This window comes from Populus alba, chromosome 18, assembly GCF_005239225.2.
Source record: "Populus alba chromosome 18, ASM523922v2, whole genome shotgun sequence".
Lineage (NCBI taxonomy): Eukaryota > Viridiplantae > Streptophyta > Magnoliopsida > Malpighiales > Salicaceae > Populus > Populus alba.
The window spans coordinates 1,371,538-1,399,417 of NC_133301.1; the positions used below are offsets into that span (position 1 = coordinate 1,371,538).

At 36.2% G+C, this 27,880-nt stretch overlaps 5 protein-coding genes, 1 long non-coding RNA gene and 1 pseudogene across 10 annotated transcripts; 5 read left to right on the forward strand and 2 right to left on the reverse strand.

Moving 5' to 3' along the window:
- Positions 1-1,215: 1,215 nt before the first annotated feature.
- LOC118051155 (eukaryotic translation initiation factor 3 subunit B) lies at positions 1,216-5,868 on the reverse strand. The gene is made up of 11 exons (XM_035061725.2): positions 5,596-5,868; positions 5,111-5,348; positions 4,480-4,626; positions 4,137-4,265; positions 3,893-4,021; positions 3,719-3,802; positions 3,504-3,628; positions 3,185-3,383; positions 2,564-3,096; positions 2,264-2,375; positions 1,216-1,822 (listed from the first exon to the last, which is right to left on the reverse strand). The coding sequence occupies exons 1-11, from the start codon at positions 5,712-5,714 to the stop codon at positions 1,481-1,483; spliced, it is 2,157 nt and encodes a 718-aa protein (XP_034917616.1). The 5' UTR covers positions 5,715-5,868; the 3' UTR covers positions 1,216-1,480.
- An 851-nt stretch (positions 5,869-6,719) lies between these two features.
- Positions 6,720-11,743, forward strand: LOC118051153 (lariat debranching enzyme). The gene is made up of 10 exons (XM_035061723.2): positions 6,720-6,889; positions 6,972-7,129; positions 7,212-7,333; positions 7,481-7,674; positions 7,990-8,172; positions 8,280-8,398; positions 8,507-8,646; positions 9,258-9,383; positions 10,544-10,657; positions 11,227-11,743. Exons 1-9 carry the CDS (start codon positions 6,767-6,769, stop codon positions 10,636-10,638), a joined length of 1,260 nt encoding a protein of 419 aa, XP_034917614.1. The 5' UTR covers positions 6,720-6,766; the 3' UTR covers positions 10,639-10,657; positions 11,227-11,743.
- A 222-nt stretch (positions 11,744-11,965) lies between these two features.
- On the forward strand, positions 11,966-15,253 carry LOC118051154 (peroxidase 46). The gene is made up of 4 exons (XM_035061724.2): positions 11,966-13,360; positions 13,893-14,072; positions 14,160-14,325; positions 14,456-15,253. Exons 1-4 carry the CDS (start codon positions 13,112-13,114, stop codon positions 14,869-14,871), a joined length of 1,011 nt encoding a protein of 336 aa, XP_034917615.1. The 5' UTR covers positions 11,966-13,111; the 3' UTR covers positions 14,872-15,253.
- Positions 15,254-15,990: 737 nt separating this feature from the next.
- LOC118051150 (protein TIC 55, chloroplastic-like) lies at positions 15,991-19,801 on the forward strand (annotated as a pseudogene).
- LOC118051152 (uncharacterized) lies at positions 16,501-18,174 on the forward strand. Its single transcript, XR_004687996.2, has 2 exons — positions 16,501-17,299; positions 17,407-18,174. It is a non-coding gene; the product is annotated as an uncharacterized lncRNA (long non-coding RNA).
- A 229-nt stretch (positions 19,802-20,030) lies between the features above and the next one.
- LOC118051149 (protein TIC 55, chloroplastic) lies at positions 20,031-22,465 on the forward strand. The gene is made up of 3 exons (XM_035061715.2): positions 20,031-20,653; positions 20,963-21,065; positions 21,234-22,465. Exons 1-3 carry the CDS (start codon positions 20,073-20,075, stop codon positions 22,350-22,352), a joined length of 1,803 nt encoding a protein of 600 aa, XP_034917606.1. The 5' UTR covers positions 20,031-20,072; the 3' UTR covers positions 22,353-22,465.
- Positions 21,850-25,335, reverse strand: LOC118051151 (putative F-box protein PP2-B12). Of its 5 annotated transcripts, none has more exons than XR_012168616.1 (5): positions 25,007-25,335; positions 24,487-24,605; positions 23,952-24,397; positions 22,854-22,944; positions 21,850-22,710 (listed from the first exon to the last, which is right to left on the reverse strand). XR_012168616.1 is itself a non-coding variant. In XM_073406141.1 (4 exons), exons 1-4 carry the CDS (start codon positions 25,304-25,306, stop codon positions 22,937-22,939), a joined length of 873 nt encoding a protein of 290 aa, XP_073262242.1. In that variant the 5' UTR covers positions 25,307-25,335; the 3' UTR covers positions 21,850-22,936. The 5 variants fall into 5 exon arrangements, 2 of the variants coding, with proteins under 2 accessions (XP_073262242.1, XP_073262241.1); XR_012168615.1 differs by having other exon boundaries at positions 23,910-24,397; XR_012168614.1 differs by having other exon boundaries at positions 22,811-22,944; positions 23,910-24,397.
- Positions 25,336-27,880: the final 2,545 nt, after the last annotated feature.

The following is a 27,880-nucleotide window of genomic DNA, read 5'->3' on the forward strand; positions in this document are numbered from 1 at the left end:
TCCATGGATGGCTTGGATTTTTTTTTTCCAAGTCTTTTTCTTTATTTATTTTCTCATAGTTAAGATGCAGAATAAGTAAAATTCTAAAAACATTAAATAAAAATAAAAATCAAGCAAGGAGAAGACATTTTTATTATTATTATTATTCTTCACGTCCAAGATCACGCCAGATCATTAAATAAAGTTTCAAAAATGTAAAAAGAAAAAATATTACTATCACGTAAATAAAGAATTTGAGACTAAGAATTAGATAATTTTTAGGATTTTATTTTTGGTTTTAAAAAAAATTGATTCTCTACTCATCAAGAAATAAAGTGACTTCTAGAAATTTCTCAAAATAAAAAAGAATTTTTCTAAATTCATTTATAAGAAGAGTCAAAGTCTTTAAGAATAAGTTTCTTTTAAGGGAATGAAAAGAAGAAGAAGCGCAAAGCAAGATGGGGGTAGGTAATCTAGGTTTTTCATGTTTATACAATAGCTTCAATGTTGGAATTAAAGGCCACTTATTTGATATTATCTATTATTATAATTTCTATTAGAGAGCATTACGAATTTCATCAAAAACTTACAGCGACTTGCCATAGGCTAATAGATTAAAGAACATAGGGTTACTATCAGAACATCTAATATTGGATTCAAAAAGCACATGCTTCAAGCGATTTTGTGAAGAAAACACTGCTTGAATAAATAGCAAAATTTAAGAAGAATACAAATCAAATTTAAAATATTAAAAGCCTTTTTGTTTTTACATTTTAAAAGTTTTTAAAAAACAATTGAAACTCTTATTTTTTTCTTTGCTTTATTTTTTTGTGTTTCATTGTTTAAATATACTAATTTTAAAAATAAATTAAAAAAATATTAGTTGAATATATTTCCAGAAAACAACCACTATAAATATTTTTAAAAATAATTTATTTTGACGAAGTTATCGATATTCATATAAAAATATAAAATAGAATTAAAGTGGACTAAACTCAAATGTATTTCCCGAATGATATAAGAAATCATATTTTCATACAATATCTTAATAAAATTCATTAGTAATTTGCAGGATCAAATATGTAGTTGATTCATTCTATTTCACCATTTTTGTGATATTGTATTTCTCGAATGATACAAGAAAATCAAAATGGATATGTAACCATCCAGTATTGATTCTTTTCGATGATAATAATAATAATTAAAAAAAAAAAAAAAAGATCTAACAAAATTGGGTGTATCTGACAGGCTAGTTCCATAATAAGCATTTAAAAAAAATAAAATTTAAGTGATGCCCTTACCAGGACTAACAAAATCCAAGAAAAAACACCAAACAATAACTCTCTACCAGAAAATTAAAAAAATAATAAAAAATTAAAAACTTAACTTAAATGTTGACCTGGAAGCCAAGCCTTTTTTTTTTTTGTATCAGCAAAGGTTGCGTGAAGTAGAAAACAGCCTCTGAATTAGCGGTGTAGATATCTGAATATATCACTAGCGCTTACTCCTGTCCGAATTCAAAAAGAACTTCCTCGGAAACATCTAACAATTCTTCAACTTCAACTTCTTTTGCCTCATACTCTTCCTCTTCATCACTTGCTTCTCCATCCCTTAACATCTGCCTCAGCAATTTTTCCTCTTCATGCAACCTCTTCCATTCACTCACCCACTTCTCCCATTCGTCCTTCAACATCCTCCTCTTCTCACGGTCCTGTTCACTCAATAGCAAAGACACATCCTGGTCCTCTGCCTCATACTTCTTGCTATACTTCTTCAAATTCTTAGCAATCTCTTCCTCCTTTTCTGGACTCAAGAAGGATGGTGGCCTTGGGCGCCACAAGAACTGTCATAAATGATATAAAATCAGCAGGAAAGCAAATGATTAGAAGCAGATGAATCAGAATGATGTGACGTAATGTTTCAAGTTCTCGATCAATCTGAAGTAAGAACCGACCAATGATACTATCAAAGTGGTATAATAACAACAAAGTGCTAATGAGCCTTCTGAATCAATTGCCCCCTCCCTGCCTCCTAAGAGATCTCATTTTCAATTCTCTCCTTTTATAATAATAATAATAATAATAATAAAAAAGGTTCAGACTCCAGGATATGCACAATTGTTCAACATATACTACTGCTGAATTGATGATAACACCAAGGTGACACTAAGATAATATTGGCATTTTATGCATAAATACCTCCAGCCAATTAAAGTTGATAAAGGCCATCAGTTTTCACTGCCAAAATAAAATCTTGACTCTGACGGAACAATAATTGATCTTACCTGGAAGAAATGATCCTTCAGTATCCGATAAAGTAGCTTTCCATTGAAAGACCAAATGTTGAAGCCATTTTCCATTTCATGATGAACTGAAGTCACCGAAGTTGCAACATACCTGCATAGAGGACAATTATGACAATCATAGTACATGTTCGATAACAATGGATCAACTTGATTCAAGCTATAAAAAAGGAAACATATCAAACACTGCAAATATGATTACTGCAATTTCATTTGCTTGCTGAAAAACAAAAATATTATGATTGCCCAAATAGCCACCTCGTCAATGCTATCAAACACTACCTTCCAGTGGGATCCCATTCAATATCTGTTGCTGTAAAATGCTCAGCTGTTGCCATTGTCTCAAGCTCGTCAACATTGTAGAATTCCAACTGACCATTGAAACCTTTAAGTCCTGCAAGTATTATGTAACGACCAGACGGTGACCAGAAAAGAGCATTTGCTTGTTTGCCCTTTAGAGTAGTGAGCTTTGAAACCCGACCAGTATTATGAGTACTCCTCATTGAGTAAAAGCTTACATCAGGCCTGGGGCTGTCACCATGGATGACAGCAAATCTATGGCCCTTTGGCTCCCAAGCAAAGGCAATAATCTTGTCGTTCTTGTTGTCTAGTTCCAATACCTCAATTGGTATGTCCCGCTCTTTTATACGGAAAAGCTCAAATCCTGTATAGGTGCTTTTCTTAGTCTTTGTATACCTATCCACCTTCACAGCAAGGTAGTCCCCATTACTCTGCCAATACAGCTTACAGTCGCTGACACTGAAAAGGTTCTTTTGTCGCAATTCCTCTTTACTTGGAATTTGAATGAGGCTCACCTATAAATTTGGTGAGAATACAGAACACAAGTCAGATCTTTTATTTGCAAAATAAAACAGCCCGTCCATTTAACACCTAAATACTCACCCTGGCAGGTTGATTCCCGCCACCAAGTTCAGGAACAAAGAAAGCAAGAATTGGATCTGTTGGTGACCAACTAAAGTCCACCACACTTTCAGCCTTCAAGGATTTTTTGTCTACAAGGCTGAATGACTCGGTTTCATACACAGAAATCATGTTCTTCCCAATTTTGGCAAAATATTTGTCATCCTTCCCACCACCCCACCTGGAAAGCATGAAATATCAAATCAGAACTTGTGATCAATACTGAAAGTGGACAAATTAGTTTTGAAAGAAAACAAGAAGCTTTATAAGGATTGTGGATATTGTGGAAAAAGAAAATCACTTGAAAACAGGCCAAGAGACTCCTGCAACGCCACCAGTTCCTCCAATAGCAAATTCATCAGCACTGCCCTTAAAATCTCTCATTGCTTTGCCAGTTCTCACATCAAAAATATTTATCACAACCCTCTGGGAAAAAAAAGCACATTAATCCCAGCACCATGGAGAAGTAAACTGACAACACCGCAAGGAGAAAAGAAGAAAAGAGAAAAAACTCACATTAGCATCACGAGGATTGCTTGGTTCATGGCTGCTGTAGGTTACCAAATATTTCTCACCAGGGGAAAAATCAATGAGTTTAACCTGCAAATGATATCATCAGAATGGGTATTGTTAAACAGAAAAACAAAATTCCAAGTCAAATTACAAGAAAGAAATGCATAAAAAAAAAACCTGAGGATGAGCATAACGCATTAGCCGATTAAAGGTACTCGCACCACCCCAAACTGCAGCACCCTGCCTATGAACTGTTGCCAGGTATGTCCCAAGGGGGGACCACTGCACAAAACTCTCGGTCCAATACTGTATAGATAAACATGTAAAGTCATTCATATAGTCTGTGCATTTTCTAAGCCATGAGAAAAAAAAAAAAGAAAAAGAAACTTGTCAGATTATCAAAAGAAAAGAAAGCACTTACAGCACGCTTGTAAACAGGGTCAGGCTTCAAATGTCTTGCATCATTCCAGAACACCTCGGTATCTGATCCAGCACGAATCACAAACTGATCTCGAGCCTTTTCATCAGTGAGCCAGTTTTGAAGATTCTCCTGTTTATGACACAAGAGTCGCAGAATATTTAATACGAAATAGACTCCAGAAAGTTCAAAAGAACACCATGTCTATGGTCTAAGTTGTTATATCTTTCTCTGTTAGGAACATAAGTTGATGAGCTTAAAAGAATAGAGAATCAGGTCATCCAGCAATGTTGATAGCAGAAAAGAAAATGGGAAAGGATGAGATGAATGTTACTGAACTAATTACCCCAGGAACATATGGCCTTATCTCTGGAGGTGCCCATTCATCAGGAACTTTCATAAATCTGTTGAAATCTTCAATCATGTTGACAGCAAAAATATGGGCTCTGTCAAGCTTGTACCCGTTTGTCTTCTCCTTAGCTAGCTCAGCTTCCTGCAATCATAACCAAATGAATTGGTAATGATTAAAAAAACCTGTTTGACTGTCGATCTCAGACATGCTAGGCACAAACCTAAGTATGTTTCATCAGCAAAGAAAATTTTCTACCAGAAAAATGAAGAACTTATTCTAATTGCAATCAAGCCCTCAAAAGCCAGTAATTTCATTCATCCAGACAACATCCAAGGCCCTAAGTATGCTATATATAGTATGCTAGGCATGATACTTGCTACCTATCCAAGACTTCAAAAGCCAGCACTTATTAGCATAGATTCCCTATGTGTACTCTATATTAGCATGTCAGGTACATTTACTCACTACCTATGCTACTTCACATTTCTACTGTGACATAATTACTAGTCAGCCACATAAAACCACATTTGATCATATGGACAAATGAAAAGTAAAGTGACTAACAATCATCCGAAAATTCAAGGAAATGGAAGTAAATGCATACACTCATACATATTGACAGTACCTGTGGAGTGTTGTATTCGATGAAACAGTATCCCAAAGTTTTATGAGTGTCATGATCAACAGGCATCCAAAGGCCATCCTCCTTAATAACACCAATCTGACTATAGATCTTACGGACAACTCCTTCAAGCTTATCAAACTTTTCCTTTGGAACAACTGGAAGATTATCGACTACAATAGTGTTCCCTAACCCATAGTCAAAATCCATCTGTTCTTCTTGATAGACATCTTCATCATCACTACCCAAATAGTAAAATAACAAATCATAATCAAAGCACAAACTACATAGTCACAATATCCAAACCTAGATTCCCCCAATAAAACAAAAAATTAATTAATTAATAAGTCTTATCATAATCAATCAAAACTAAACAAATAATGAAAAAAAAAAAAAAACTAACTTTTTGCTTTCTATTCCTAGATTTTCTAGGCAGCCAACAAAACAAAAAGAAAAGTTGATACAGCTATTTTATCATAAAAACTGACCTAATAATGCCAAAATCATCGCCAGGAGGAAGTTGGATTGAATCGAGGTCAATTTGCAAGAGATCGATACCAGCCGCATCGGCTCTCGCTTCTAATTCGTTCAGTGATATTTCTCCCATTTCTTGATGTCGTTTAATCGATATTTCTCCCTCTAGAGTCTAGAGAGAGAAACTGAGAGGAGGCTTAGGAGATAGAGAGGGGGGAGGGCTTTGCACAGCTTGCTGTAGAAGACGGGGAAGGAGTGGGAGAGGTAAGTGTACTTGCATTTTAGGGTTTTTGGCTGATGAGATGAACGGGCTGGAATTTACGAATGTGCCATTACTGATTTGTCTTTGTTGGGCTTTGGTGATGGGGTAAAAGATGGATTGGGCCAAAATGGAAGAAACCGAGAGCAAGAGAGAGAGGAGGCAAAGTATCAGGACGGTCCTAGTGTTTTATCAATTTATTTTTTATTATAATTATTTGTCAATTTGGTATTTTTTTTATTACTTAAATTAATTGTTGATATTCTTTAAAATATTAAGGAATACATGAGTGGTTAAGATCAGGTTTTTAACTTAAACTAATTTTAATTTTAATCTATTTAAATTTAGCTGAAATGATCCAGATTCAATCTAAACTTAGTTGAGTTAAAATTTAATAAAAAATTATTTTAATAGAAAAAAAATCTGGTAACTGATGACTTGATTCTATAATTAAATAATTGATATTTTTTATCAGGTTAAGTATTTGAATGAGTCTAAATATATGCTTAATATTATGATTTATAGTGCTTTTTAAAAATATTTTTTACTTAAAAATATATTAAAATAATTTTTTAATTTTTAAAATTAATAATTAAAAAAATAATAAAAACACTAAAAAATATTAATTTAATATTTTTAAATTAAGAAAATTATAAATAGTTATAAACATAAAAACATACGGTATCTTAGAAGTATGACTATTATCACCTAAATGGTAGATAAAACGGACATGAAATACTCCGTAGAAAGAACATAACATGATATGTGGGAAAGTTCATATCCTACAACGATACGTTCTTAAAACACAAAGGACCGAAATGTACAAACAAAATAACTATCCGTCAGTCAGTCAACTTCAACCAAACCCTAGGGATTGAGCTTAATTTTCCCGTTAACAACAAATTCAAAATCAGAGAGTGCGAAGCATGAAGATAGCAATAGAAGGATGCATGCATGGCGACCTAGACAAAGTCTACCAAACACTCAAACTCATCGAATCTCAAAACGGAACCAAGATCGACCTCCTCCTCTGCTGCGGCGATTTTCAGGTACTAAAGCAATTTCCTAAACCCTAATTTCCACCAAAACAGAACACTTTTCTTCTTATTCTTTCTCGTTTTTGTTAATCAGGCTGTGAGAAACGAGAGAGACATGGAGAGCTTGAACGTGCCGTTAAAATTTCGGGAGATGAAGTCGTTTTGGAAGTACTATTCAGGCCGAGAAATTGCTCCCGTTCCTACGATATTTATCGGTGGAAATCATGAAGCTTCTAATTACTTATGGGAATTGTAAGCATAATTAATTAGTTTTAATTTTATGAAGTTTAGTTTAATAATTAGTATATGTGTAATTGTTTGTAATTTTTTGTAGGTATTATGGAGGATATGTGGCGCCTAATATATATTTTTTGGGATTTTCTGGTGTGATTAAGTTTGGGAATATTAGAATTGGTGGACTTTCCGGTATTTATAATGCACGTAATTATCGTACAGGTAAAGAATTTAATGTTTACGTGTAATTGTGTATTGTTTGGTTGTTATAATTGTGTTTTTCTTATGAGTTGTTGTGAGGATGATAGATTTTGAGTAGGGGTTATTGTGTTTTTAGTGTTTGATTTGAGTGAAGTATTGTGTGAGCAGGACATCATGAGAGGGCGCCATACAATGAGAGCAGTATAAGATCAGTGTATCATGTTCGTGAGTATGATGTGCATAAACTGATGCAAGTTGAGGAACCGATTGATATTTTTCTTTCACATGATTGGCCTGTTGGGATAACTGATTGTGGGAATTGGAAGCAGCTTGTTCGGTATAAACCTTATTTTGAGAAAGAGGTAGATGTTGTTCTATAATTTGATTGACTATTGATGTGTTTTTTAGTGTTACATTGTTGGAGTTTGTTGGTTTATTATCAAGTCATGGGATTTTCTGAATGAAATGAAAAAAAAAAAAAAAAAAAGTACTTGAAAATGTTTCTTGTGGTTAAAAGATTAAAATTCCTGACATAAGTACTCAATCTAGTAGATGTATTAAAGGAGGGCTTTTTTTTTTTTTTTTTGCTTTTAGTGCAAGCTTGTTTTCATCATCCGTAAACATGTTTTGATTACTCAAACTGATGGTGGTTGCTTATGTGGTTGGTAATATTTCAGATTCAAGAAAAAACTCTTGGAAGTAAAGCTGCTGCTCAACTGCTGGAAAAATTGAGACCTGCATATTGGTTTTCTGCTCATCTGCACTGCAAATTTTCCGCTGTTGTTCAGCATGGTGAGGGTGGCCCATTGACAAAATTTCTTGCACTTGACAAGTGTCTTCCGCGTCGCAAATTTTTACAGGTACTTATTGTAATCTGTGATTGTTGTCTACAGTGTCTTTCTTGTTATGATTTTGCAATGATTTTGGAACCTTACTTCACTAGTTCTGGCTTCCAATGATTTTGCAGGTTATTGAAATAGAATCGGAACCTGGACCTTATGAAATTCAATATGATGAAGAATGGCTGGCCATTACGAGGAAGTTCAACTCTATCTTTCCATTAACATTTAAAAATGCAAATTTTGGGTGCGTATTACGTATAAATTATCTTTATTATGATTTAGCTTGATATCTCTCTCACTTCCTTTTTTCCCCATTTTTTTTCACACTTAACTCTATGTTTTGATATGATAGGGCTACGCAGCTTGAAATGGAAGATTGTCGGCAATTGGTCAGTAGCAGGCTACGAGAAAGAGGGACCAAACCATTTGAATTTACACAGACTGCTCCACCTTTTGATCCCACTCAATCAGACCCAAACGGTTCCTTTTCTGGTAATGGTGATTTATTATTACACATCATCCATATAAACTCATGTTAATTTTAGCATCTTAAATATGGACCCTGTAGAGCAATAACATTTATTGACCAATTATTGGGACCGAATCAATTAGTACAGTAGCGTTTCCATGACTAGATTTAACAAATGAATTGAAGTTTAGGCCTTTTTTGTGTTCCATGTACAAGCTAAGTTGCATTTGTGATCTGAATCCATGTTTTTGTGTGCCAAGTTCATAATTTGATACTTGGAAGTGCTTTAATTTGTGATTAAAGTCTACACATATATGCTTGGAGTCAATGTGGTTTTGCACCAAATTCATGTTCTTTTGCTTTAACTCTTTAGCTTTGTACTTTGAAGTGATTTGCAATTTATGTCCTAATGGACCTTTCTGTTTCTGGTCCAAATTTTCTTCTCAAGTTGATGGCATTGAGCATTATACTTTTCAGGTTGTAATTGTCTCTGATTGACTTGCATTTCTGTTAGATAAGTAGATAATATGGGCTTGTACATCTGTAGTTCAACATGCAATGATCAAGACGCATATGGTCTTGTCATATGGCTGGTTGATTCTGTTTGAACTTTTTGTTTCTAAATTTACTGCAGGATGTCCAAGGAATCCTCAAACAGAATCATTGTTGCAGCTTCTGGAACTTCCATATCTTTTGGACAGCACATCAGAATCAAGAGAAGGAAGATACAGTCCTAGTGCTGCCCAGATAATTGAGAGAGGTAAAATTATTATTATGTCTTAGGTTGAAGATGTGAAATACCCTTACATCTAGACTCCTTGAATGTGTAATCTTGCTTTTCCTTGTCAATGTTGTTGTGCCAATAAGTTTTGGATGGCTCCCAACTTGGGATCTTCTTTGAAATCTTAGCCTTCTCATGTGAAACAAGGGGTTATCCTTTGGTTTCCTTTACCTCATATATTTCTTTAACTGCTCAAACTTTCCTATAGCAGATGCATTTAAAGTGTAACTCCCTCTCATAATGCTAATTTTAATCTGCCTGCCTTACCAGAAGAAAGTGAAGGACTGTTTGACCAAAGCTTTTTGTGAAACCAAAGCAGTACTAGACTAAATCTTTACATCAAATGGATTTTTGGTAAATATTGTCACTTTTCCAGTACCTATTGATAGATTTAGACTCTATATCCCTGCAGTTTGGATGCTTGCCCAATGTGCCATTATGGGAGCTGAAAATGCCTAACAAATTCAACGCTAGAGACATTGTCTAGTCCTTCCACTACCTCCTAGGATACTGAAGCGTTTGAATTTGATGTACAATGTCATGATTTTCACATGGATCATTTATGCTATTCATACTTTCATGGTTCTTGTTAGAGGGTACAGAACCCCATATAAGAGCAACTCCTTAAGGATTCTTGTGCTGTGTTGTTTAGGCTGATTTTCTTCTTTAAGCCAGTCCTATCTCAGGTGACTTTTTAAGGTTGTCACATGCACTGGTCTCATGTTTTCAAGCCAATACTATCAAGAGAGGCCACATTATGCCAAAAGAAAAGTTGATCCTATCCTGCATATCTTAATCCTTGAAGGGTTCTGTGTGAAGGAAATTATTAAAGGAGTTTTATTTGTTTAGCATAACTGTAGATAGCTGCTACCTTTGCTAAAAAAGGAAAAGGTTTTTATATCCTAGTTGAAATTCACAATTTTGAATAATTTGCCTGCCCTTTCTCTCATGTATAGATGTCTGTGACTTCGTGATTCTGCCAGTAATTGGATTCATCAGCTGATATATACAGACTATTATGTGCCTATATAATTTCAGATTTGATTCTTTGTTATTCTTACTGCTCAGTTCATTGCTGTCTGGCAACTGAGAGGTATTTCTTATCTTCTGATTCTGAAACCAGTTTTACAAATATGCAGGTTCTTTTGTTCATAATAGTGAAGAAATTCCTATTGATGATGTGGATGAATCGGAACTTGAAGAAGCTGATGACGTGGACACTAAAAAAGAGTAGTTCAGAAAGTCACACAATGGTAATGTATTGTATTACCATTCATCTTTTCTGTCAAAGAACTATCTAACCTAAAAGCTTAAGTTGTTAAGTGAGACCCTAAGATATGATTATATAATTCTCTAACATACCACCTCAAGTGAAAGTTTTTTGGGTTAGAAACTTATATGGACCCACACCACTGACATTTTCTTTGCTAAAGCCTTATGATATATTAGCTTGGATGAAATATGCCCTATCACTGTCAAATACAACTTATCCATATGCCATGGTGGTTTTTTTTTTCGTGTGATACATGTACTTGATTCAACCACAATCCTAGATAACTCTCTATAAACTATTAGCTTATATCTCAGTGGATGCTCATTGTTCCCTGTATAGATAGAAAAACATTTGGTACAGGAGTGAATTCATTGATCCCTTTCTATGAGTATGAGGTAGGTACTTGGTACACTCCAACTGATGAATAATCCAAAGTTCATGACTCAATATTGTACCTCTTGCTGATGTAAAATGCATATGAAATGATCTATAGAACTGTGGCTAAACCTTTTCTGAAAGGCTGTTTGTTTCACTTTTCATGGTGGCTAGGCTTGTACTGGAAGCATGCAGCGAGCAAAGAAGTGGCTTGCCATTGCCTGTAAATTCAAAAATTGGCCAAATTAGTTGGCACATCAGCCATCACTGGAAACCATCGAAAAAGTCAGCCATCCAGATAACTGCTGGGATGAGTCATTCCAGCTCATGATTAATCCAACGTTGGGCAAATATGGTTTTGTTGTTTTGTAATTTGATGCTGCGTGGGCAGAGGGAGAACATGGACTTCAGCCATCTTGTTCCAATGCAAGAGGGTGGTGGTTTTCTGACAGGCACCATTGTAAGTAAGCTAGTCATGGTGGAAGGAACGACCCAGGCAATGGTCTATGTCCAGTGCAGAGTCTATGACATTTCAGCCATGGGCGAAGAGGAGAATAACACAAGAAACCTACTAGCTTTTAGCCCTTGTTAGGGGCAATACTTATTGTGCAATGCTTGTAATCTTTGGATGTTTGTACTCTTTAACGAATCTCGGTTTTGGTTTAATTGATGTCAAGCAGTATGGATGACTGATGCTGGCTTGCAATTGCTCAGGGACCACTACTAGATAAGAGTTCGAAGGAAATTTGCTGGTTAGGATTTTGCTTGTCCAGATGACAATAAATGTGTAGGGCAAGAACCAGCCTGGGCTAGCTTGCTGGTCAGTTAGGGTTAAGATTTATCATGAAACGTTCACGTTCAGGCTCGTGGGCTAGGAGGGCTAACAATCGTCAACTCAGACCTGCCAGGCACTCTGTTTTAACTCTGGTCAGTGGTCAGCTAACCTTTCGAGGTTGTGAAGGTTTGTTTTTTAAGTTTGAAGAGATAAATAATTAGTAAATGATTCACTCAACATATGGATGGTTTGTGATTTGGGCTGGAAAGGGGTGTGCATTATATTCAAACTTGACAAATTGGAAAACCTTAAAGAAGTCCTAACCTATAAGGATAATATCGATTAGGCCCCTAATCTAATTTTTTTATTTTTTTACTTTTATGGTTAGGTTTTTTTCTTTTAATTTTACTATTCAACAACCTATTTTTTTGTTTAATCTTATTATATTTGAAATTAAATTGTATAATTTAATTATTTTTTTTATAAGGTTATCATCATTTTATAATCTAAATCACATAATTAATATGTATAATGTAGCATGGACTAATATATTATATTTCCCTCTTAAACACTCAATGAGTGTGGTAGCTTTTCTTTATTGAGTAATTTTCAAAAATGTATTTTTTTAATATATATTAAAAAAAATATTTTTTTATTTTAGTATATTAAAACCATTATAAAAACACTAAAAAAATATTAATTTAATATAATTTTAGGGCAAACACATTTTTAAAATGCATTCAAACACAATAATAAACAACCACCACAAATATATGGTTCAGAAGGATTTGATTTAACTGTTAATAATTGTTTTTTAAAGTATTTTTTATTTAAAAATATATAAAAATAGTTTTTTTATTTATTTTTTATAATTTATTTTTAATATAACAAGTAAAAACAATTCAAAAATAAAAAAAGTATTAATTTAAAACAGAAATCAAATCAAATTTTTCAATAGCGCGTGTTCCCGAAAAACAAACACTACCGATATATAGCTGTGAAAGGAGAGATGAATGGAAGTGTAGAATGTGAACTTGTGAAGGCTGCAATGGCACCGACACCAATAAGCATGAGGGAATGTGAAGACATAAATAGAGTGATGCTGTCTAACATCCCATCTACCTCATGACAGCGCCCATCAATGTAAATGCAGCTTTTAATGCAGAGGACACATGATCACACCCTTTTCTCTCTTGAAATGTATCAACGTCAAGCAAGACACGAGCAACAGTGATGAGTGATTCTGTCTGCAATTTGCCTAAAAAACACTGAAAGAAAATCCTCATGGAGACAGACCCTGTACCTTTTTCTGCAAGACCTCGTTTGTGTAGTTTTCTGGTTCTTGGTCTCTTATATGCTGTTGCTGTTGCTGTTGCTTCCCCTGCTTCTGCTAGTCTCTTTTTCAACTTTTATGGAGCTTCATGCCCAACTGCTGAACTGATTGTTTCAAACACAGTTAGATCAGCTTCCTCTTCAGACCCTACCATCCCGGGGAAGCTGCTTCGTTTGGTTTTCCATGACTGCTTTGTGGAGGTGAGTCTTTTTCACTTGCTGTGTGTTTTGTGTTAGCTTAATGAGTGCCGGAAAGCAACATTTTCCACCCGGCATTTCACTAATTTCTTCCTTCATGGGGAAGAATACATGATTGAATTTAGGCTACAAGCTCTTTTTCACCAGTTGTTTAATTGAAAAACGACTTCAGAATCATGGCCATCTAATTAAGTGTTCCTCATTACTTTAATCAAAATCCTTACAGGCATTCTGCAACATGATTTTGATGAATAAACAGTTCTTGACTTCTTGATGATTGAAGGGGGAAAAAAAAACTTGAGCTTTTATGAAGTATAAACTGTCATGTGTCACTTCTTTTAAATCATCAAGGGCTTCTTCGTAGACTCTGCTTGAGTTGTTTTACAACAGGTCATGGATGATTAGCTGTAATTGGCAACACCATTTGAGGCACTTGGCCGAAGCAACACCAAGAATTCTCTGTTTCTGAAATCATATTCTTATACTACGGAATTGGTGGCTACTCTTTAATTATAGATAGTTGTCATGGTTACAGGGCTGCGATGCATCTGTGCTGCTGCAAGGAAATGGGACGGAGCGAAGTGATCCAGGGAACAGGTCTCTAGGAGGGTTTCAAGTTATTGATTCAGCTAAAAGAATGCTTGAAATCTTCTGTCCAGGAACTGTTTCTTGTGCTGATGTTGTTGCTTTGGCTGCTAGAGATGCTGTCGCCATTGTAATATCTCTCACTGTTACTTTTGTTCCTTGTTGAATTCTATGCTTCTTTTGATCTGTTATTCATTTATGAAGTACATGAACACAGACTGGTGGACCTCAGCTTCAGATTCCAACTGGTCGGAGAGATGGGAGGGTATCTGCAGCTGCAAATGTGAGACCTAATATTATAGACACGACTTTTACAATAAATGAGATGATTAACATCTTCACTGCTAAAGGATTATCTCTTGAAGACCTTGTTGTGCTATCAGGTATGTGATAATTAGTCCAAAACCTCATTCCAAGATTCTCTTACAACACCGAGCAAATCACCAGAATAAACTAAACTTTCGATCGGTGATAAATGGTTTATTTACCAGGCTTGATGCTTTTGATTTGCAGGAGCTCACACTATAGGATCAGCTCATTGCAGCGCGTTCAGTGATCGGTTCCAAGAGGACTCCAAGGGGAAGCTCACCCTCATCGACACATCTATAGACAGGAATTATGCAAATGAACTAATGCAAAGATGTCCAGTGGATGCAAGCGCTTCATTAACAGTTGTTAATGATCCTGAAACATCCTCGTCATTTGACAATCAGTACTACCGAAACCTAGTGGCCCACAAGGGCCTCTTCCAATCAGATTCAGTTCTTTTAGATGACAGAAGAACAAGGAATCTAGTAGAGGATTTTGCAAATGATCAAGAGAAGTTTTTCCAGAGTTGGAGCCAGTCATTTTTGAAGCTTACAAGCATTGGAGTAAAAACAGGTGAGGAAGGGGAAATCCGCCAATCTTGTTCAATGGCTAGTGGATGAAGAACTTTGAATGAGTTGGTTTTTACGGCAAGCTCCATGGCAGCCCTCTCATTGTTATGAGGAACAGGAAAGAAATCCAGATTCTGCTCTCAAAACAAGATAGTGCTTCCAAATTTTTGCCAAATAGAGGCATCAAAGCACCTAGCAAGCAACAATGGCTTATAACTACAACCCTTCTGCATTTGTTCATAAATGTAGTCATTTGGTTAGGATATGAGGTTGTTTGTGCACTCATTTTTCAATCTTGTTTCTTTAGTTTGATAGGAGCTGTCATGGGCATGGCTGATTTTGTGTACGGAACTTCATCTGTTTCTATTTTCTTCGAATAATATATGGTGAGGTAAGGATATACGGTAGGCAGAAAATAACTCACCTTCGTAGAATCAGATGTCCTTAGCTTTTTTTTTTTTTATTTGGATTAAGAAACCTCATTTTTCCCTAAAAAACGTACTTTATGGGTCTAAATGAGCGAATAAAATCTTGGCTATTTGAGGCTCTTACAAGAAATGCATGTCCTGACTCGAACTCAAGACCTGTTATGCAGATTTCAAGTCATTTATCACCACGCTATACCCTTTGGGACAGATGTCCTTAGCTTTGCTATGGTGGAATTCACGCATCAAGGATGGATCAAAGCATTCCCCATTCCTTGTGTTTGACTGTTTGTCATATGTGTCCCAATGACTTGTGTAGAAAATGGTTAATAAGCGGGTTATTAGTTAAATTATTTTTATTACAACAGTGTTGTTTTGTTTTTTGTTTAATTGTTTTTAGAATTAATTTGATAAGATTTAATCACGTTAATGGGTTAACCAGGAGGTTATAGATTAGCCTGACTATATCAAATAAGTTCTACCAGGTTAATAAATTTAAAAAAATAAAAAAAACATATATTATTTAATGTATTTTCTAATAAAAAAATACTTTTAAAAATAATTATTATTGTACTTTTAAATAAGCTCTAAAACATAAATTAAAAATTTTAAAAATCAACTTTAAAAAATAAAAAATAAATAAATTTAAAATAATATTATTTTAATAAATAAAACACTCGTAAACTTAAACCGTAATATTTTTATTTAAAAAAAAAAAAAAAAAAAAAGAAACTGTGGCTCAAGGTTCACCCGACAGGCAGTGTTTATTTTAAAACAACTCTTCCAAGTTCCATCCTCTACCTGTCGTTCCATTTCCTCTTCTTCATTCTACACCTCTCCCTCACAAACAGTTCAGTTCCCATTTCTAAGCCTCTGATAACCTTCTCTTCCGTCTCCCTCTAACAAAAACCCTTGGACATTCAATATATGTAAAGCAGCAGCAAAGGTCCATCAAGTGCCGTGCAGTTACAGATCTTTCAAGTAGCACTCTACCTTCATCAGTTGATGATCAGAGTAAAGAAGAGGATAATAAGGATCACTTGATTCTTGTGGGTGCTTCTAGTGAGGAGGAAAGGAGATGAGAAAGAGAGGTGGCAGACTATGATTGGACTGAAGAGTGGTGCCCACTTTATCTTACCAAGGATGTGCCAGATGATGCTCCTTTAGGCCTTACCGTGTTTGATAAGCAGGTAGTTTTGTACTAGACAATGATTGAACTTCGCTGTTTTGAAGATAGATGCCCCCACAGGTAAATCTTATCTCAGTGTTTCAAGTTTTCACAGTCTTGTGTTGACTACTAGAGAAGTTGGATCTTGCTTTGATTTTACTTGTAAGAAAAGAGCATTGGAGTTCTTTTCTTGGTTTCTTGTTTTGATGATCTTATTGTGATTTCTCTTGTTAGGCTTGAGGATTTTGTTGGATATATAGTGAATTAGCTGGAAGTTCTTGCACTTCATGTTTTGGGCTAGATGAACTGTGGTATCTGTGACCAAGAAACCCTGAAAAACAGAAATAATGCTCTTGAATTCACAAAGCTTCTCTTAATAGCTTGAACGCCTCTCTTGACAACGCCTTGGTGAAAAGTAAGAGGATGCAACAACACTTTATTGTGACAACAAATCAGCTGTAGCTATGGCTAAATCATTTCATCACAGCCAAACGAAACATATTGCAATCAAACATAATTTTATTTGAGATTGAGAGTGGAGAAGTAAAGCTGAAATTTTGCTAGTCTGAAGAGCAAGTATCCGATATTTTCATCAAGGCATTGCCAAGAGAGAAGTTCAAGCTATTAAGAGAAGCTTTGTGAATTCAAGAGCATCATCATGTTAAGGGGGAGAATGTTAATGTAAATATGCTGGAAAGCTAGTTTACTAGAGTTAGTTTAAAGCTAACTAGATTTCAATGTGTGTTAAGTTAAATGTATTATTTTGTCTAAAATGGTAGGGACAAATGGCTGAAATTATGGTAGAAAATGGGCAGTAGGTGCAGCTGAAAGTAGGAAGAAACAAAGCAGAAAAATCTTTTCCTATGTGTGTGAACTCTCTTCCATTGTAAGCTTTCCTTGTGTGAGTTTTGTACCAGAAATTTTGTGTGCTACATTCAAGTGTTGTTAGCTGTAGAAATCAACTGAACTACAGCCTAACAGTTTTTGTATCAGAGCCGGTTGAATTAGCAGCAGCAAATGGTCAGATCAAGTGGAAGTTAGTTATGCAAATTAAAGCTTTGGAAAGCGAAGAGGTTAAAAGACTTTGGTGATTCTTTGTGTCTCCAAGTGAGAGAATGTTAGGTTGGTGGAGGCAAAAGACCCCACCTCAACCAAACCTACCACACTGAGAAGTGGAAGAAGAATGGAGCCAAAAGTTGATAGAAAACATGGCCGGAAAATGGGCAGAAAGCATGACATGAATTAAGGAGATATTTGACCATTACACTATATAAATAGAGGCAAGAACAAGCAGCAGAACAAGAGAATGTGAGTGGGCTGCCAAGACAACAGCTGTCTGGTGTGTGAAGAGAAACAAATGTGTGTGTGATGGGAGCTGAGTGGATGTAATCCTCCTCAATTGATGATGTGTAAATTGTACCTCTCTCTAAATTTTACCTTTCTCCATCTCTGATAACAATGGTTGCTCTTTGGAGATAGATAATTCGCCGAACTATTTAAACACTTGTCTTTTGACCTTAACAATTTAGTGTACTTGTTAGGTTGTGGCATTAATCACTATAGCACTGAAGTTGAGATTCTTAATGTGGGGAGGCTCCTCATTTCTAATGTACCGATTTAAGCCTTAGCATGGGAAGTTAACTTTTTCTAGGTTTAGTATTGGATTGTTTCCATGATTTAAAAGAATTTTTGGTTAGAAGATTGAATGCTACTCATTCATGAATCTACATAACTTGTTAAATAAATGCAGTTTTATATAAACTCTGTTGAATTTGAATGTATGGGGATGCTGTATTTCTGATGCTAAAAAGCAGAAATTCTTGAACATCGGCGGATGTGTTTGCATTTGATTGAAAAGATCTCTCAGCTTATTGTGTCTCCTCATGCAGTAGTCTTACTCAAAATGGCTGTGGGAAACCATTTCAAAATAATAGAGTTCCTTAGATATGAGTTGTAGAGGTGATAAAACTTTGAACTTGGCCCTGCTTGATTTAGGTTAGCTAAACTATCAGAAGGTCAGTTGATAGGTGGAAGGCTTGAATGTCTATATCACGGTTGGCAATTTGAGGGAGAGGGTTAACTGTTCCATTATACCTCGGGTCCGTTTCATTGTAAATGCTCTCAGTTTCCATTACATGATATGCTCTCCTTGTCTTTCTATATCCTAGTTAATGATTACAATTTTCGCTACAGCTTCCTGCAAATGCTAAAATTCCTCTATCAGCTTGTGTCAAAACCTACGAGGTGAGGGAATTGATATCTCTGAAAACACCACCAAAGGTAAATAAATTTCCCTGGTTTAAGAACTTTGCCAGGCCAGGTTTCTGATACCTGCGATCACTCAATACTTCTTGAAAATCTGAAGGATCCAGCACATATTCCAGCTCGCATGATAGGACAGACCTGTCGGCAAAAAAGGAGAACGCCCAGCCACTACGTTTTGAGGTGACTGAACGTAATGACCGAGCATTTGCAGGGTAATGAGGTGGGGGGAATGCCCAAACATTGCCAAACTTCGTATGGTTTGAAGCCCCATGTATCCTATCCAATAACTGAGAATTCTTTGACGAGAAGGGAGTGGAACAGTACTTCACAGACCCTTTTCTTTGCAGACCTACTGGACGAGGAAAATCCATGCTTATTGCGAGATTTGGAGGAACAACAAGGCTTCAAATCGCAAACTGGATCTCCGAATGGTTCTTTCATCAGAGGGGCACCTGGTGTTCGAGCAAGATATGGGATTCCGTCATCCCAAAATCAGGTTTTAATGAAAGAAAGGTCCCCCGCAGAGAAATTGTACCTAATTTGAGGTCTTCCGATACATGGGTAGCGGAATACAGGAAATGGATGGACAGAATTGGACACGGAATGCCCTATCATTTCGGGCACAACACCATTTCTTTACCTGAATTGCCTGTTGTCGGAGTACATGCACCAGCTGGTCTTATTGCTGGAGCTTCAGCTTAGGGTGGTTTTGGGACAATGCACGCTCCCTATTTGACCAAACAATATTTCCGGCATGTAATTCATCGCAAGGCAAGCAGTAGTGCTCTCTCTGCAATCTCTCTTGCATTGACTGCATTAGCTATTCTAGTGCCTGGAAGGCAGAGGAAAGCCTTCTTATTAGTTTCAACAAGCTTATGCTTGGCTGGAGTTTAGCATGCCCAACTCTTGTCAAAATGAGCACAACGAATTTCATAAGAACACAGGAGATTCTGAGCCAGCAATCCGTGAACATCTAGTCTGTTTCTGTAGTTTTAGCAGAGGAAGATGATAGAACAACATTCACAACCTCGTGTATATCATCAAGTGAATTATAGGTGCTCTCGTTCTTGTTTTCTTGTCAGTAATAGGAGCTGCAAGTTTGATGTTTCATATTTGGATTGTATCTGCATCATTTTCTGCAAATCATGCAGTTCAAGTGGGTTTGATATAAAGGTTTATGGGCAGCAAAGAATTTCTCCGAAACCAAGCATATTCAATGCGTATAAATTCTCACAAGAAACAAAATTGAAGATGGCCCACGACTAACTTGGACAAAGTGAGAGTTGCTGTCGGATTTCTTAATCTCCAAAGCTTCTGGCAGACTCTTAACCTGAACGTCTTAAATTTGTAGAGTAAAATATAAAGCCACGTGAGAGGAAGATGTGTGGTCAGGAATGGACAAGCATTTTGCAAGGCAATGGCTAACTGACCCACTGAACTTGCTGTCCCAATATCAATATCAATATCCTCCTCTTCTCCACTGGCTCCGCTCCTGGATTTTTCTACAGGCCTCTCTTTCTCTCCTCCTCCTTTCTCCTTTCTCCTCCATGGCATTATCACTGCACCTATCTCTCTCCCACAAAAATTTCTCGAATCCCTTTGCTTCCTTCTCCCCCGCCACTAAACTACCAACAACAATACACATAAACAGCCACCTGCTTAAATCAATACACTCAAAGCCTTACTACATAAAGAAGTGTCATGCAGTTGCAGATGCCCCAACGGCCATTCCTCCTTCACTTGATGCAGAAGATGATGCTCATGGGGTTCTCATCGGTCCCTCTAGTGAGGAGGAAAGGAGAGGGGATGGAGTGGTGGTAGACTATAATTGGACTGAAGAGTGGTACCCGCTTTACCTCACCAAGGATGTGCCAGATGATGCACCTCTAGGTCTTAATGTCTTTGATAAACAGTTAGTGTTGTATAAAGATGGCCAAGGTGAGCTGCGATGTCACGAAGATCGGTGCCCTCACAGGTAATCTTATAGCATGAGCTCTAGTTTCTGCTTCTTATCAATTCAATGCTGTTGCTTTGGTTGGATCCCTAACTTGAGTGTCCAGAGACATAACAGAATTGCTTAGATTCTTCTTTTGATCATCACTTGATTAATTTTGATTGGTTGTAGGAAATTTGATAACGTACCCTTTTAGGAAGCTTGTAATTGCTATTGATTAACACATAAATATCCTTTTAATTATTGATGTAGAATAGTAACCTCAAAATTCATTGAAACATCAACTGCACAGTGAACAGAACCTTAAAACTTTGACTCGCCTGATGATAGGTTGGCGAAACTATCAGAAGGTCAGTTGATCGACGGAAGACTTGAATGTCTATACCATGGTTGGCAGTTTGAAGGGGAGGGAAAATGTGTAAAAATACCTCAGGTCTGTCTTTCATTTTCCTTTGTTTTGTGCATTTTGTCTTTTTCTATCATAGGGTGGATTTATTTTCATCAGTTGTCTATGATTCTTGCATTTCTTAATATGCTAGTAATTCTAGCACAAAAGCCTCTTTTATATTCCAGTTACGGATGTTGATGAATTCTTCTACAGCTTCCTGCAAATGCTAAAATTCCTCAGTCAGCTTGTGTTAAGACATATGAGGTGAAGGAATCACAAGGAGTTGTTTGGGTATGGATGTCACTAAAGACACCACCAAACTTTGAGAAGGTTCCCTGGTTTGAGAACTTTGCCAGGCCAGGATTTCAAGATACTTCAACCATTCATGAGCTTCCATATGATCACTCCATACTGCTTGAAAACCTCATGGATCCGGCACACATTCCAATCTCACATGATAGGACAGACTGGACTGCCAAAAGGGAGGATGCCCAGGCACTGCGATTTGAGGTGACTGAACGCACCCATCGAGGTTTTGCAGGGAGGTGGGGTAAGGAAAAGGATCAAAAACTGCTAAGCTTCTTACGGTTTCAAGCTCCGTGTGTTCTATCCAACGACATAGAATTTGCAGATGAGAAGGGGGTGACACAGTACTTCACTGGCCTTTTTCTTTGCAGACCAACCGGACAAGGAAAATCCATGATCATTGTCAGGTTCGGAGCAACAAAAAGACCTCAAATGGCAAAGGTGATCCCTAAATGGTACTTCCATCAAAATGCGTGCAAAATCTTTGAGCAAGACATGGGATTTCTGTCATCACAGAATGAAGTTTTAATGAAAGAAAAGGTTCCAACAAAGGAATTGTACATTAATTTGAAGTCATCAGATACATGGGTAGCTGAATACAGGAAATGGATGGACAAAGTTGGACATGGAATGCCTTATTATTTTGGCCACAACACCATTTCTTTGCCAGAAGTACCTGCTGTTGTAGAACATGCACCAGCTGGTCTTGTCGCTGGAGTTTCAGCTTCTTCACCAGCAAAAGGTGGGATTGGAACAATGCACGCACCCAACGTGAACAACCGATATTTCAGACACGTAATTCATTGCAGGGGATGCACTAGTGTAGTAAAAAATTTCCAAGCTTGGAAAAATGCCCTCTCTGCAATTTCTGTTGCATTGACTGCATTGGCCATTCTAGCATCTGGAAGGCAATGGAAGACCTTTCTCTTAGTATCAGCAAGTCTGTGCTTAGCTGGAGTTTATGCATGCTCAACTGCAATTGCAATGAACACAACAAACTTCATAAGAACACACAGGAGATTGTAAGCGAAAAAGATAGTCATAGCACCTCTTGTAAGTTTATATAATTTCAGGTCAGGAAGATACAAGAAAGTATCATTGTATCAATTCTCCATCCATGATCTCAAGGTTTTTTCTAATGCTTTCTTTTATAGGCACCTATCAAGCTTTCTCAATTAATGGGAAAGGATGCTTTTCTGTAATGTTACTAGCATGCGATGACTTTGAACCGGGTTGTCAGAGCAACTGTTAGGCGATCGAAGAGAATAACTAAAGGCAAAAATTCCTGGAAAATTTTCAAATACTAAATCAGCAAAAGAATTTGTAGTTTTACAACTGTGATTTAAGGGGTGAACATCCTGCCCCATGCAAACTTGATTGCAACCTGCGATTAAGACTAAGTTTCAATCCAATCAAATCACTACAAAGAAAAAAAAAAAAACAAAACAAAACAAAACATTCAGCCTCAGAGAAATCCAAAGAACCTGCTATCAGCTTTGGTTCTTGAGAGGAGCTGCAATGACTAACCTGGGATTCATGGCAATCTGATGATGGTATGACCACCTGAGCTTGAACTTGGGCATCGCTGCAACTCATCATATTCAACCTCTTCAAGTGTCTGCAACAAACAGAAGAATTTAGAAGATAACAAGAACAAACAGATATAACGAAGCAGAGTTCAACCCCAGCAACTAGCATAATGAACACATCCGGCCATGAAAATCAAAGACGAATAAGAAAGGAAGAAGACAATGTAGGTTTCTATTTGAGCATTTACATCCCATCCATGTTAGCAAGAAGCATCACTATCATAGAGAAAATCCAGTCAATTAATGATCATGATGCGCCTACTTTAATAATCAACATGAAATTGACCAAATTTATATTACAACAACTAGAGGATATCCTTGGTCAAAAATCAAAATGAAAGTTTGCAGAAGATACTAATAGCAGCTAAAATCACACCAGTAAAAACTCTTAATTCTGATGAAATAACACTGCCAATGATGAGAACATACATAACTTTCTTTACTTCCTCCACAAAATTATCTTGTAAATAACTAATCTTCATGGGAGATAAACATCATGAAATATCCGTGAAGCATCGATTTTATACCATTTTAGCCAAGAAGCAATATGACAAAAAAAAAAAAACATCAAGTTGCAATGCCAAACACAGAGGCTTTACATACATGCTTCTTACAGAGTTTGAGCTGTTACATTAGGGGTTTGAACATAAGGTTTTGGATCTTAGGTTAATTTAAAACTAATCAGAAGACCAAGCTGTGCTTTATGCACACAAATACAGAGAGAAATTAGGACAGTTTCATTGAAAGAGCTTCGTAGACTTTGCAAAACACTAAAATGGGAAAAATGGGGGGAAATGAACCAAATTTTTATTACAATAACCAAAGGATATCCTTGGCAAGCATCAAAAATGAAAATTTGCAGAAGCAGATACTAACAGGGTATGAAATAACACCAGCAATTATCTTGATTCTGATGCAAACAGCATTCATACTAGTACGAATATGAAAAGATAAAACATTACTAATAGAAATGGAAAACCCTTCATTTATTTACCCTCTTTTGGCCTTATCTCAATCCCCTCAACAATCAGCCCACCTTTCCAATCACCACCCTTAACCTCTTGAACACTCATTTCCAGTTCTCCATCTTCCCCTTCCTTGCAAAAGAACTCCCCCAGCTCAATCTCCAGCCATCCATCTTCCCTTTTGTTTGGATATTGTCCATTATTTTCTCTCGCAGGTTCAGATGCTGGCATCCCCACAATCCGGCAACGGTTGAACAAGCCGATGCGCCTACTGACAAAATGGTATTGCTGCCGCCACCCTCTCTCTGAATCCAAATACACATTTCTCTTACCTCTTTCACTACCGACAAGTCCCACCCCCACCTCCACTGGCTGGTAATCCAATCCATAAAGTCCTCTTGTTGGCCTGAACACAAGGTAGGCTGTGTATAATGTTGCTGGAGACAGCATAGTAGCATTGATTTTCCCAAGGATTTCAAGCCAACATACACTAATCAGCTCCGCCACTTCTCCAAATCTATGAGAATCCAACAAAATCATAAAATTACAAAAAAAAAAAATAGAAGCTATATCTTGGGAAGTGAAAAAAAAGATAGACAAACCAACCTGGAGGAAGGATCAGAATTCCATTTCCAGTAAGTAGGAGTATCACCCCATACAATTGTCAGATCTCTTGCAGAAAGCATGTAGCATTTCTTCCCACTCTTTTTTTCCAATGAAAAGCTCTATTCCAGAAAAAGTACAAAAAAAGAACATAATTTCTTATCTCTTCTCCAATCTAAATTTCCATCCCACTTATCCAATGAACATTTTTTGTCCATCTTACAAAATTCTCTTTGAAGAACCAAAATTTATTCTTTTTATGTTAAGTCCATTTTGATCCAATTGAAGAAGGGACTACAAAATTTATTTTTTTTATCTCATTTTCATATCCAAATTCTAATGTCAGAACAATCTTCTTCCATCCAGATAATTCTCCATAGATTTTTCCTTTCATAATTTCAAATTACCATCAAATATAATTTATTTTCTCAATCCAAGATGTGAAATAATCTTGTCTTCGTCTTATCCTGTCCACTTCCATTAGTATACTTAGAAAGACAAGGAAGGTTGACAAGAAGTATACCTTTTTGCCACCCTCGATAATCAAGGGCTTCTCACAAAGCATGAGATAGAGAAGTTTCTTAGAAGAAGCAGAAGCCAGCAGCATAGAAGAAGCATCAGATTTGGAGATGATAGATTGATAATCACGGGGCAGAAACCTTTCCCAGACAACATCAGATTCTTCTGCCTCCTTAAACAAGGAACACACCATAGACAGTCTACAAGCATCCCTCGGACAAGTAAAGGACAGAACGTTGGCTATGCATGCTTCTGGCAGCACGTCCAACGACATATCCTCTTCTCTCGAACTCATTATTGCCATTTGAGTCCCAGTTGTTTTTGGATTTTGAGTTGGCAGACACTGCTATTTATATGGGGTACGAGAACAGGGAAGCTTAGCGATTAAGTACGTGAATATGGCATAAAGTGGAAACTTCTCCTTTATGTTTTTTCTTTTCTTTTCGTAGTTGAATTTCTTTATTATTACTTTAAAAAAAGAATGAATCTTTTTATTCGAGTTGTCACGTGGGATGAGTAGGATTTGTTTGTGTTCTTAGGATTAACCAATGATTATCGTTTAATTGATTTTTTTTTAATAATTGAGGTATTTTCAGATTTATATTTTGCATATTTGAAATATCAATTAGTTTAATTGATTTTTTTTAATAATTAAGGTATTTTAATATTTATATTTTTTATTTTTTTATTAATGTAATTGTCCGAATCAGCTTATACGTACCTCGACTAATTTCATTGATTTTAAAGTTAATAATCATATAAGTTTTTAGTGATTCTGAAATTTATAAGATTCAAACTAGTACTGATATGTAAAAAGTAAATTTAAAACTTGGTTGATTAAGTTTCACCCCTCACAATTTTTATTTTTATATATTTAAAATATAATGGCAGAGTCAGCTAAAAGAAAAATTACAAAATATAGGACACATTAGTTTTAATTAGCGGAAAGCATTCCAGATGTTTTAATTCAATTTTTTGTAACTTATTGGTTTTTAATTGAGTTTAACAAGGTTAAAATATTAAATATTTATTACAATAAAAAATATGATTTGTTAACTTTAAAAAAATTATAAATTATAAATTATAATGTATTTTTATCATTTTACCACTGAAGGAGGCCATTGCAAGAAACCCGAGGGGAGACCGTTACAATGGAAAGGGAAGGAGGCGAGAACACGAAAGAAAGAAAAAAAACAGTGACCGCGCCTTCATCCCTTTCCATCTCCCAAAATCAGTGGTTCCCATCATCTTCTCTACTCTCATCCTCGTAACCCGCACTTACACCATCTTCCCCCACCATCACCACCATCTCCTCGCGAACCAGTCCCCATTCTCACCGTGAGCCCCCAGTAAACACGAGCCCTCACTCCCCTTAATTTCTCATCGTGATCATGCACCAGCCATATATAGCAGCAGCAACCATCTCTTCTCAGTAGAGACAGGACCGACACGAACGAGAAATACACACAGAGGGGAACAACACGGTGATGAGCGCACTGGACAGGAGAACAAAACACAGGGGGGGTAAGGGCGCTGGACAGAGGCGAACGCAAAGGGGACGAATATGAAACTGAAAAAACATAGGGAAAACAGACGAACAAGGGAGCTCACTGGACTGAGGGAACAAAAACGAGAGAGTAGGGACTCTTTCAACAGATACAACAGGGACGAATAGAGGATGAAAGAGAAGGAAAGAAAGTGACCAGTTCGCCATCGTCTACGAATTTGTCGCCGGACCAGAGAGCATACAAGAGAGGAAGACCAGGGAGACAAACCAGAGAACCACCTGTGGACAAACAAAGAAGCAAGAAAACTAGAGAACAGGAAAAAAAAAAAAAAGGATAGAGAAACAAAAAAAAAAAAAAACAGAAACGAAGAGAGGAAAAGCATCGGCCAGCACCACCTCAAGCCTTCGCCTTCGCCAGGAGCAGAGGGGAGTGTCCAGCAACTCACGTCTTCATCGCCGTCATCTTCGTCAGCAGTCCCTGAAACCAGTAACTTTCCTCCTCACCTAGCCCCTGCATTACACAGTGCGAAGATAATTTATACACCGTACAGCATGCATGCGTAAATTATCACACATGCATGCTGCTTTACCCAGTCAGGTCACTGTCATGAACTAGTAATCAGGCTGGACCTAATTATATTAACTGGGCTGGATTTAGATTAAGAAAACATAAAAAAATAATAAAAATAAAAATAGTTTTCTAAAACTAAATAAAAAATTCAAACTGTGTGTATTTATTCACTAATATCAGAGTCATCAGTACCACACCTTTAAGGTTGTACAATATTTATCAATACTAAAATTAAAAATATTTGTGAGTAAATATTCATTAACGCTAGAGTCAAAAACATTATAAAAACACTAAAAAAATAAAAAATAAATAAATTCTTTAATAATTTGAGACAAGACAATCAATGCAGCTCGTCTTGAGTAGGAAGTTTAAGAAATTATAGTATCTTTTCTTTCACGTAACCAATCTCATACCATAGAATTTTATTGACCAATTAAAATTCTTAGTTATCTTAATATTAGGTGGCGACTTCTTGAACTGAGATGTATTCCTCAAAGAATGAGATGTCAAATATTCATTATTTATTTGTTTTTTTTCTTAAAAAGATAAAAAAAAAATTAATTAATCAGTCACGATATCTAGGTGTAATAACAAATATAAATTTACAATTTATGTCTCAAAAAATAAAACTAATAAAGTATGTCTTTTTAAAGGCTTACAGGACTTATAAATAGACTAGAAAAGCATATATTTACTAGAACATAACTAGAAAACCAAAGCATAAATAAAATTAAATCAAAAATCCAAATTAAATAATAAACCTGAAAAAAACTAGAAAAAATAACAAAATTAAAGCTAAT